Source organism: Leucopleurus acutus (assembly GCF_964270905.1).
Source record: "Leucopleurus acutus genome assembly, chromosome: 20".
Lineage (NCBI taxonomy): Eukaryota > Metazoa > Chordata > Mammalia > Artiodactyla > Delphinidae > Leucopleurus > Leucopleurus acutus.
The window spans coordinates 28,032,919-28,044,269 of record NC_139162.1 but is presented as its reverse complement, the minus strand read 5'-3'; the positions used below and the strand labels follow the sequence as shown (position 1 = coordinate 28,044,269).

Here is an 11,351-nt window from a genome sequence, read left to right as displayed (position 1 = left end):
ACATGGGTGCAGGGTGGACTCAATTACCCCCACCCCAGGGATGGCAATCTTTTTGTTTTTTGCAAGAAACAAATTTAGGTTAAAATTAGTAAGGCAAAAATTTGCTACAAGGGGACCAACGTTGCCATGTCAAGTTCGAGTTGTGATTCCTGTTGATTCAGTGACCGCTGATTGAAGAATGCAGTTCAACAAATGTTTGAGCATCTATCCTGTGCCAGGCATTGTTCTAGGACACAGTGGTGAAATGAATTGACATCCCTGCCTTCAAGAAGCTTACCTTTTACTGAGGTGAGACCAACAGCAAAGGGCTTCTTCCTAGGTGAGACCGAGTTGCATTTCCTGCTTTTGTAAGCTCATGGTGTGGTGTGGTAGGCGGGGAGAAGAGATAAGCAGGTGTGTGCGTGCGCACAGACACTATAATAAAATAGGAAGCCTTAGGAAATGTCACAAGAAAGGGCTAGATAAAGAAGATCAGATTTCCTGTGGCTGGGGGATGCAGGAGCCATCTGCACTTGACCAGGATCCAGACCGCAGAGGGGTGGGTGGGGTGGGGGGCCAGCGTGGTTTGGGTGTGGCCACCCAGCCATCCCAGAATGATACAGTGAGCTCCACTCCAGCTCCCCACTCGACCCCAGCAGTCTCATGCAGCTGTTAATCTCTCCTATGACCTTGAAGCTGGGGAAGCAGCAGGACTCAGGTGAGTTGAGGGGCCTTGGAACCAGGTGGAGAACTGCCGGAGGTCACAGGCCTCATGTGCAGCCCTTCCTGGCTGAGCAGAAACCTGATTGTGGGGCATCCACCTTGTCCAAGAGGTGAGTATGTGGGGTTTGCACCTGGGGTGTGTGGTCCATCAGGCAGAGTGACGAGGGGTGGTCTCATTTGGGGACACACACTTGTCTTACAAATCAATAACTGTAAAGCTGTCTGTTGGCCTTAGGCAGTGAATTCAAGCAAAGGGCTGATAACCTGCTTATATATTCATGAGTCTACCCAGGATAAAAAAGCTCTTTAAAATCCTTTTACAACATGAAAGATTATTTTTAAGAACCCTAAATCATCATTACCTTTATCAAGAAAAGCCAGATTTTGTGCTGTGCACAGCCTTAATCAACACATCTTTCTCAAGCTTATAGCCCCAGCTCTGCCATTCTCAACCCTGGATACCGATTAGGATCACCTGGGGAGCTCTTAAAAATACTGGCTTCCAAGCCCCTGCCCCCTGAGTTTCTGACTTAATTGGTCTGGGGAGGGGCCTAGGCGCTGACTGGTTTTTTAAAGTTCCCCAGGTGATTTTCATGTCCTGGGTCAAGAACAGGGTCAAGACCATTGTTCTGAAGAAGCAGGGAGTGAAGTAGGCCCCTCTAAATGTGGACTCCCCCCACCTTCCTCAACAGGGACTTTCAATAAATCATAGATTGTCAGAGATGCACTAAATAGGAAGATGAAAATTCTAACTACTTAGGGCCCATTGGGTCAACTTGCCCATTGTGTACCCACCAAGGTCAAAGCTAGTTGTCTAGGATGGTTTTTGATGTTGATGGTTAATCAGTAAAAATGACACCAGTTGAAATGTATTACTGTGGGGGCGGGGGGGGTGGTGGCAGGGACCACAGTGTCCATTTCCCAGGAAATCACAAGTGAATGACCATCTGACAACTCTGGCCGAATCCCTGGGCCCTCATCAGGGGTGTTCTTTCCTAGTGTCCACCTGCCCCCAGCCTTCCCGCATCCACCTTTGGCAGGTACAGGCCTTGCCGGGCTTGTCCTGAGCCTCTCAGTGCTGCTGCTAACGAAGCTCGCTGGGAGTGAGGACTCGATTCCCGCTCCATGTGAAGCCCCTCGGACTTCCTGCTGTAGGGCTCCATACCCTGGGGACTCGCACCCAGCCAGAGGGACCGCGTCTGGAGGGCAGACTCCCTTTGGATCCAGCCCCTTCCCCACTTTAGCACAAATGCATTCCGGATGGCAAGTGTCATCTTGCAGCTGAACCCTTGGTGACCACCGGCAGAAGATCTTTTGGGATATATATTAAGGAGGTCAGTAGCTTATTTCAAGTGTCTGGTAAAGGGGCAACAAGATGATGGGGGAGACCCTCTCTCTGGGCTTCTGGGATCCTCTGGACATTTGCCCTGTCGAAGCCCGAGTTGTGATGAATGCAAATGACCAAATCCAACTCTCTTTGGGTTTCCACCTTCTGATCCCAAGCAACCCTTCCCCGCAACTCCTCCTAATGCCCTAACTTTTTTGTTTGTTTGTTAATAAATTTTAGTGCCTGCCCTTACTAAAAAGCATTGCCTTAAATAGTCAAGAATGAGTTGGTTTCTTCCCCCACCCCCACCTTTCTTTTCTGGTAGCTAAAGAGCTGGGGGAAGGGTGGGGGGCGGAATATACACACACACACGCACACACACACACACATACACACACACACACACACACACACACATATTTGCAGAGCAATATTAATGTCCTCTGAAATGCTTCTTTCACAAGTTCCCTCTCTCGATCATCAAAACACTCATTGAGAAGAATTATCCATTTGGCAGATGATGAAACTAAGGCACACAGGCCTGAGGTCATGAGGTAGGTGGTGCAGAGCCAGGTCCAGGCCTCCTTTGACTCTTATCCTTCCCACTCCCTCCATGTGTCTAGGGCTGGACCCAATTTGGGCGATGGGGTGGGGGAAGCTGAGCTTTTAAAGCAGTTCCTTGATTCTAGGTCCCCTGGCCCCAGCTCCAGTATCAGGTCAGAGGCTCCTGAGCTCCAAAAGCTGCCATTAAGGAGTATTCTGATTAGGAATGCACTGTGGAGTTCAAAATCAAGCAGAATGACCATGTTTTTCCTCTATTTTTTTCAAGAAAGACAAAAAGGTTTACAGGAAAGTTAGAAAAACTGAAGGTGTATTTAAAAGTGAAAAGCTGGGGCTAGGAGAAACAATGGGTTTGGCTCCGTGGTCTCTTGGAGAGCACATAGGCTGAGTCATCAGGGTGAAGAGCACATGGTCATGCCTGTGACTACAGGACCGAATTTCTGTTAGAATCACTGCTTCAGTTTGTGTTGATGCAGCAGGAATGAGCTCAAGCCACCCTTGTTTTGGAATCTTTTCCAAGTTTGGGTGGAGGGGTCAAGGGTTGATGGAGATTTATTTTCTTTATGAGAAGAGGAAGAGGGGGAAAAAAAGTGAAATCTCTTTTTATCAGATAGTGACTACTGATTATAATTCTACTTTTTGCCTTGGCTGCCAGGAAGCTCCAAGCTAACACATGGCACTCTCCTGCCTTAAATGTTTGTTATCTCTTTTTGCCTTTATTCTAACTGTGCTACTTCATACATCCCACTCCATCATTACCCCAGCCAGAGGAAGTCATCCCTTCTCTGAACCCATGTAGCATTTTATCAGGGATTTCTGCCTTTGGGCCTTGGGTTGTGGCTGTTGTGGTCGTTACCTCCTCTGAGGAACTATATGCTACTTGAGGACATTGTGCCCTGTCCTTCTGTGTATCCTCCAAAACAGCCAGGCTGTGTCTAATACATTATTACTACCTACAATTACTGTGGAATGAATTTGGCTAAAAAGACTTTTTTAAAAAAGCAAGTCTAACCGTGAAGAAAAAGGAACCAGGAGTTGTTCCTTTAACAATGAAAATATCTTAATCATCAAACATGTTTCCCTTTTGCTTTAGCTGCCAGTAGCTTCAAGGTACTTCAGTGTTCAACTGCTGTAACACTGTCCGGATAGAAGGACCAGGATTGCAATAGATACACTTATGTGGTTTGCAAGGCTCAAGAGAAATCTCAGTTTTCTTGGTCCTGATTGCTTGCAGAGGTTGCAGTCAGCCTCTGGCTTCCCAGACCTTTCCAGTGCCAGACACCTCCATTGTTGCCCTTCCCCCTACACTGTATACAGGGTTTTGTGTCTGCTCCCCACTTCCTCACTACCATCAAGTCTGTGCGCCCCCCCTGTGGGCAGGGACCCAGCCTCCATCATTTGCAGCCCTGGGCCTCTGCATGGCGCTGGCCGAGGGCAGCCATCGGTCGGGGAGGATGTTTGCCCAGGCTTGTCATCACTGCCTCAAACCCTCGGAGCCACATCCAGAGGAGGAAGCTCGCCGAGTTCTGGTATCGTTGCTGCAGCTGGTGTTGTGAATCAGGCCGACGAGCAGCGCATCCTCTTACCCGGCTATTTCACGACACCAGGGTTGCATCATACCCATCCTCTCCAGGCGAGCCTCGTGGGACCGGGGCGGATGTGGAAGTGGGGATTGGGCGGGGGTTGGTGTGGGGGTGGGCAGTCTGCGTGTGAAAGATTGTTCTCTTTAGCCCACTGGGTCTCAGCCTGACTGCCCAGTTCCACCTGGGGAGATTTCTAAGAATACTGATGCCGGCCCCTCACCCCCTTTTCGGCCCCAGGCCCATAGCATCTCCAGTGGAGGAGTCAGCATTTGTCAGAGGCCCCAGTGAGATGGTTGAGTGTTGTGTGCAGTCAGGGATGAGCCCTAGGGCTCAGAGCTGTGCAGTTGTCTGTTCTGCCTGACTGTCACCAGAGCCCCTCCCGGCCCTCCCTGGCCCTGTTCTTTTTTCCTGGCACTGCTCACCACACCACTATGCTCCCCACCAGCTTTCCAGAAACAGATGAGATCTGATTCCCCAGGACAAAGGCCAGTCTCCTACCCTGGCATTCAAGGCCCTCCTTGCCAGGTGTCCCTACTCAGAAATGACACCACATTTCCCCCATAGAGTCCTCCCTGTTCCCCTCTTCTCTCCAACTCCTGTCCTACATGAATCCGTGTGCTGGTTCTATCGGCTCTGCCTTCAGAATATATCTCAACTCCCAACACTTCTCACGACCCTTCCATCCACATCTACTCCCCGGCCCGGCCACCACCTTCATGCACCCACAGTGGCCCCACTAGTCTTGCTTTGCCCTTGCCTCCCTCCATCCAATCTCCACACAATGACCAAAGTGAACTTTGAAAAATATAAATCTGACCATCACATAATAGAACGTGCAACTTCTAACCCTGGCTTATAAGGCCTGGTGTCCCCCCTTCCATGTCTCAAACCCATCTCCTCAGTCCCTCGGCTCCTGCCATCCTGGCCTCCTTGCCATCTTGAATCCCCAGCCACACTCCTACCCCAGAGCCTTTGCACATGCTCTCTCCTCTTTCTGGAACCCCTGTGCTCACACCTGCTCACTTATGGGTGTCTCCTCCTTATTGTTGGATCTCAGCTCAAAATTCTCATTCTCAGAGAGGCCTAAATGCCCCTCCTTTAAAAAAAAAAAAAAAGCTTTGTTTTCTTCATAGCACTTATCACTGAATGTACCATGATGATTGCTTGTTTACTGCTTGTCTGTCTCTTCCACTAGAATGTGAGCTCCAGGAGGGCAGGGCCTTTGTCTTGTTCCCCGTGGTGCCTTCCTTACCTAGCACAGGGTATGGTATGCAGTAGGCACTCAATAAATGTGAGTGACTGAAGAAACAATCGGACCACTTTCAGCCTCATCTCCCACCATTTCTTCCCTCCCCCGCCCACCATGGCACTGTGAGCTCCAGTCCCACCACCTGGTCCCTCCCACTGACCGTGCCTTCCCAAGCCCCCATGACCCAGAGCCCCCTCCATCCTTGCCTACGTCTCCCCTCAAGGCTCCCCCTCCTCCAGGGCAGCCTCCCTCCTCTGCTAGCCAGTTGCTGCGATCTCCTTGCTGGTTAGTCTGCCAGGCTAGGCTGTGAGTTCCAGTCCTGGTGCATAAAGGCTTAGGTGCCTCAGTGGCTGTGAAGACAGCAGGCCCTTCTGTCCTCACCATTTCAGCCCCCTGTGCCTGGGGTTTTCCCTTCCAGGGAGTTTCCTGAGTCTTTCTGTTCCTTTAATACCCCATTCTTCCTCCTCCGAGATCTGGGAGAGTCCAGGGGCCCTAAGTCACCCAGCCAGGGGCCCTTGAGTGAGTGAGAGCCAGCCTGATGTAGGTGTCATTTCCATTTGGCTGCTAAGTGGGGGCTGAGGGGGCTGAGGGAACGACTTGCTCAGAGCCCTGGAGAAACTGACAACTGAGACTGGGAGCCTGACAGCCCCTGAGGCCAAATCCCAGGGTTTCACTCAGGGTTCCTCCAACTTCCACTCCTGGTCTCAGACCTGACAGGCTCTGGGCAACCTGGCAGCTGAAGCCCTGGAAGGCAGGAGTCGTGTGTGACCCACATGGTGCTCCCATCAAGAAGAGTGCCTCTGTGAGCATTTCTCAAAGGGATGGACTTCCATCCAAGGGCAGCAAGCCCCTTTCTTTGGCATCTGTGCTTTGGGACAAGGAGTTCCAACAGTCCCTTCAACTGTCCTATTGATAAGCCTTTTGAGGGGTCCTGCTTAAATCCCCCCACCCAGAGACATACAGGTATGGGGGGCACAGGAAAGGCTTCTCGAAAAAGCAAATGCTCCCCTCCAGGGCTGGAAGGGACCTTGGAGCTGACCCAGGCCTGGGATTGTAGAAGGGGAGGAAGTGGCTTGCTCAAGGTCATCCAGCAAAGCTGTGGGCCCTCATTCTGCCGGGGCCCCAGTGCTGCTGGAAACCAGCCTTGGTCCCTCTGACCACTTCCTCGCCTGAGATCTTAATCACGAATTTTCCACAGCTGCTCCGGGTACAGGGTATGTAGGGACGGCATAAGGGGGTGTTGGGCAGCTGTGATTTTCACCAGTCAAGTGGCAGTTAAAGATGGAGAGGGCGATAAGGTCTGTAAGCTCTACCCTGAGGCCCCGTGGGAGGGAAGGAGTAATTGGCAGATGGGGCAGGGCGCTGCAGGGAAGGTGGAAAACTGACCACAGCTGTGGTCCTGGCCCTGGAGTCCTCACCTTGGAGCCTTCCCCCGTGCTGGCAGCTGGCTTGGGCTTGGGGACACCCTCCTGCAGAAGCCTCTCTGAGGAGGGGCCAGACGTCCTGGAGAGGGAGTAGGCAAGTCTGGGGGTCTGGGGAGCCCCGAGAAGAGTCTTTTAAAGAATTGAACACATAGTAAATATATCAACTTTGCAAAACAGTGCACAGTGATCATAATCTTTTGGGTTTGTCATCGAGGACCAGCCGTCCTCAGCTCACCTCTGTGCCTGGTTGAGCTGGGAGGACCCCGAGGACCTACCCTTTGTCCCCATCCCCGCCCCCGGGGTAGTTCTGTCAGCCAAGGGTTTCTGTGGCAGCCTCTCTTTGGTTCTGGCTTCCCTTCGTTACTCATTCAACAAGCGTTTAATGAGGACCTGCTCTGTGCTGTTCTAACTGCTTGGGAATGTCAGTGAACAAGATGGGCCCAGATCCCTGCCCCCGTGGACTGGTCTTCTAGCAAGTTGGATGAACTTTATGCCCCCCTTTCCAGGAAAATGCACTTAGGTATGAAAACTTGTCTACAAATTTGTGGGGCTCCTGGACCCCAATTGAAGCACCTTCATCTTAGAGGGGTGATTCCCTAACGCAGCTTGCTACCTAACACAGTCTGAGCATTTCCTCCTGTCCTGGGCCCCTCTGAACCAGGAGTGAGGGGGCGGCAGAAGCCAGCCAGGCCCCCCGCAAGTTCTCAGTCCACTGGTGCTGACTTGCTGATGGACGTCATGGAGCCCCGGGGGGCTCTGAGCATCTCAGAGCTGGTCTCTGGGGACGTAGGTGAGCTTTGAGAGCTCGGCTCAGGTCTGAGAGGCAGGGCAGGGAGATAGAGAAAGTGTGTCCCTCATGAGGAGGGCCAGAGCCTGGGCATAAGCCAAGCTTAGAGGCCTGTGGCTGGTGGTGGCCTTGAGGCCTCCATCCATCCCCTGCCTTCAGAAGAGCAGCTTGTCCTCCAAGACTCCGGTCAGGGGTCTGTCCTGTCCCTGGTTGTCCCCACTCTGACCCTCCTCCATGTGCATCTCTCCCATCGCCGCCCTCTTCACACAGCGGAGCTGGCCTCTTTCCAGGTCTGTTTCCCCACTAACTCAGCAGCCCTGTGAACGTAGGCCTGTGCCCGCCGTCTGTGTTCCTGCCTCCTGTCTCCACCCATGACATGGTCGATGGTCAATAAGGTTTGTTAGTTGAATGGCTGAAAGATGCAAAACGCAGCAGGGATAACAAAGAGATGAGTGGTTTTCCTGTGAGCTTTAGGCCACCCACCCCCAGGAAGCAGACTCTGAGAGAAAGGTGAGCCTGCAGGGCACTCACCAGTAGAGCTCTTGGGGTCAGTACCTCTGGCGAGAAGAGAAGGAAGCAGGACAGGACAGAGGGAGGAGTGGGCTGCTGTGTAGACAAAGCCTCAGCTGACCCTGGGGACTTCTGGAGGTGGGGTGGCTCCTCAGATCCGGGGGCAGGGCATCAGGCCTTTGCATCCCACACCTATCATTGGATGAGAACTCCATGGGGGACCTCAGCCGTAGGCAAGGCCATTGCCATAGGAGCTGACACTGAGACCCCTCGCAGCAGCTGGGGGTTGTCCTTCTTTTCTGGTGGCACATCAGGTGGCCACCACACTACCTCTCTCATAGTAAGAGAGACTAACCTTTTATATGTGTGTGTGTGTGTATCTTTTTAAATGTCATACCATTCATCTATTCGAACATACTAACTAAACAAAATATAAAACTAAATACCATATACTGAAACAAGAGGTTTTTGAACCTGCGTGGAGTGGGTCCTCAGGCCATCAGGCTGTCTCTGGGGACCCTCGTAGGGTCCCTAAGGATCCTCTTGGTGAACACTCCTTCCTAGGGTCCGGCTGCTGATGTCCACTGCCCCCAAACTCAGAAGAGCCTCTCTAGGACCCAGGGGCTGGGCATGCCCCCCTTCTCTGCTGACCCAGCCCCGGCTCCCAGTCCAAGGCCATGTTGCTATCTCCAAGATCAGATGGTGGGTAGGACAGCATCAGGCACGTGCTCTGCCTCCCACCCCGTCCAGGGACCTTGCTCGCCAGCTGTGGGCGGTTTGGGCCAACCTCTCCGCCTCCTCCCTGCTGTGGCCCCAGCCTATAAAGCCACCCTGCGTGTACCCGCCGACCCTGGCCCCCTCCCCCAACACCCAGAGCCACAATGGCAGAGCTGCCGGTGTCGGAGATGCCCAGGGACCCTGCTCTGTGCAGTGGGCGCTTCACCATCAGCACGTTGCTGGGGGGCGATGAGCCCCCCCCACCGGCCGCCTATGAGAGCAGCCACCCCAGCCACCTGACCCACGGCAGCACCTTCTACATGCGCACCTTTGGCTACAACACTATCGATGTGGTGCCTGCCTACGAGCACTATGCCAACAGCACCCTGCCCGGCGAGCCCCGAAAGGCCCGGCCCACGCTGGCCGACCTGCACTCCTTCCTCAAGGTAAACACCGTCCCAGAGGAGTGGCCCTTCCTGCTGTGTGACCTTGACCAGTTACCTAACCTCTCTGAGCCTTGGCTCTGTCATCTGTGTCATGGGGACAAACAGGTGTCTTCCTCATGGGTTGAGAGGCCCACATGGAATGCAGGTATGGGAGCTGTAAAGCTCTGGGCACATGTAATATTCATTGCCCAGTCATTGGCGACCCAGTCAAGCAATCTAGGGTTGCTCAGAGAGGTAATGAGCTCCCGGTCAGTGGAAGTTTACAGAGTTTACACTCACCTAAAGGAGATGGGGAGAGGAGGGTAAGAAAGGTCTGCAGCAGAGACGGGGCTTGCTGGTTTGCTACTTGGGAGGCTGGACGGTGGAGGGTGGGGAGGCGGGGGAGCTGGATTGTCATGACCCCTGCCTGCCTGACCCACGGTCTCTGCGCTCCCAGCAGGAAGGCAGCCACCTGCATGCCCTGGCCTTTGACAGCCGGCCCAGCCATGAGATGACCGATGGGCTGGTGGAGGATGAGGCAGGTACCAACGGCGAGAAGAACCCTGAGGAGCCTGTGCGCTTTGGCTGGGTCAAGGGAGTGATGGTGAGTGGGGCGTGGATGGGATGTTCAGGGATGGGGGTAGGGTGACAGAGCTCCATTCAGGCTCAGCTTGGACTCTCGGGCCTTAGTAGTCAAGGCAGACCCAAGACTCAGCCCGGGCCTCAGTTTCCCCATCTGCCTAGTGACCTCAAATTTTCTCTGCTTTTGTACTTCCTGACCTCCGTTTACCTCCCAGACTGAGACCTAACCCTGGGGAAGATCTCTATTTGTCTGCTCAGTCATCATGTGACCTTAGACAAGTTACTTAACCTGTCTATGCCTCACTTTCATCGTCTATGAAATGATGAGCATTCAATGAATTAATAGATGTAAAGCGCTTGGATGAATGCCCACCTTGGAGTTATTGAGAGAAACTGTGTTTCCCCAAAGAGCCACCAGAGGGCAGTACTAAACACAAATCCACAACATTGTTTTCTCATTCTCCACGATGGGAAGGAGAAGGTTTGCTGTTTTAGACCCCAAGATAGCAAACAATCTAATGTACTTGGCTTTGGAAGACATTATGGCACTTTACAGAGGGGATCGCATGAGATCTAGGAGAAAGCTTCCCGCTCTGGGAGGCAGGAAGCCTGGGTTCTGCCAACTGCCTGCTTGGCTGTGCCTCTTTCTCCATCTGAACAGTCAACCCCCCTCTAGCTCCAGAGGCCCGTAATCCGGAGTCTGGGTCTCCCTCCCTCACTGTGGTGGCCAGAGCCTGGTGTGGGCCCATTCAGTACCTCAGAGCATATGGAGGGCCTTCGAAATTTCCCAGGCCTAAAATTTTGAATCACTATGTTATATACCTGAAGCTAATATAATATTGTAAATCAACTATACCTCAATTTTTTAAAATAAATTACATTCAAAAAATTTTTAAAGGCTTAAAAAAAAAAAAGAAAAAGAAAAGAGAAAGAAAAAAGAAATCCCCCTGGGCTTGTAAATGCCATATGTCCCCCACCCCAAGACGTGGCTGGGGTCAAAGACCACACCAGCCCCTCCCACATGGGATTCCAGCCTCAGCTGTGGCGTCTGGCTTTGCTTTAAATTCAGAAGCTGAAGTCAAAGCCACCTGAGCCCTGATTTCTGCTTGTATGTAGGGCACTGGCTCAGCTGGCCTTTGCTGAGTTCCCCCTGAATGCCAGGCTCTGGGCCAACAGCTGGCCACTGGGCCATGAATGGGGCTGGCAGACACAGGACCCTGGGCTTGGAGCAGGGTGAGGGGTGATAATGCTTGCTGCCCATCCTCAGGCCTCGATGGAAGGAGGGTAGGAGAGTGGTGGGAGGGACAGGGGGGTCTCTGGGTACCCCTCCCCTCCCTGCCCCACAGAACCAGAGAGGCACTGAAGTGGGCACCCACTAAAGTGGGTGAAGCAAGGAAAGAACCCAGGTGTCCCCTAGGTGCCCGATGCCATGCCAAGACTGGGGACAGGGACTTATGTGCTTGACCTTGGTGTACTCAGCCCCC

General features: G+C 52.8%; 1 protein-coding gene across 6 annotated transcripts in view; it reads left to right on the top strand.

The window, feature by feature from the left end:
• Positions 1 to 9,024: 9,024 nt before the first annotated feature.
• Positions 9,025 to 11,351, top strand: part of SLC12A3 (solute carrier family 12 member 3) — a gene marked incomplete at both ends in the record, with an annotated part of 36,133 nt that continues 33,806 nt past the window's right edge. For 3 of the 6 annotated variants that reach the window (XM_082862165.1, XM_082862163.1, XM_082862161.1), the window contains 2 exons: positions 9,025 to 9,306; positions 9,746 to 9,889. In XM_082862165.1, coding sequence (XP_082718291.1) covers positions 9,025 to 9,306; positions 9,746 to 9,889 — 426 coding nt within the window. Of the gene's footprint in view, positions 9,307 to 9,742; positions 9,890 to 11,351 lie in introns of all 6 variants that reach the window. The other 3 variants (XM_082862164.1, XM_082862162.1, XM_082862160.1) reach the window with 1 other exon arrangement.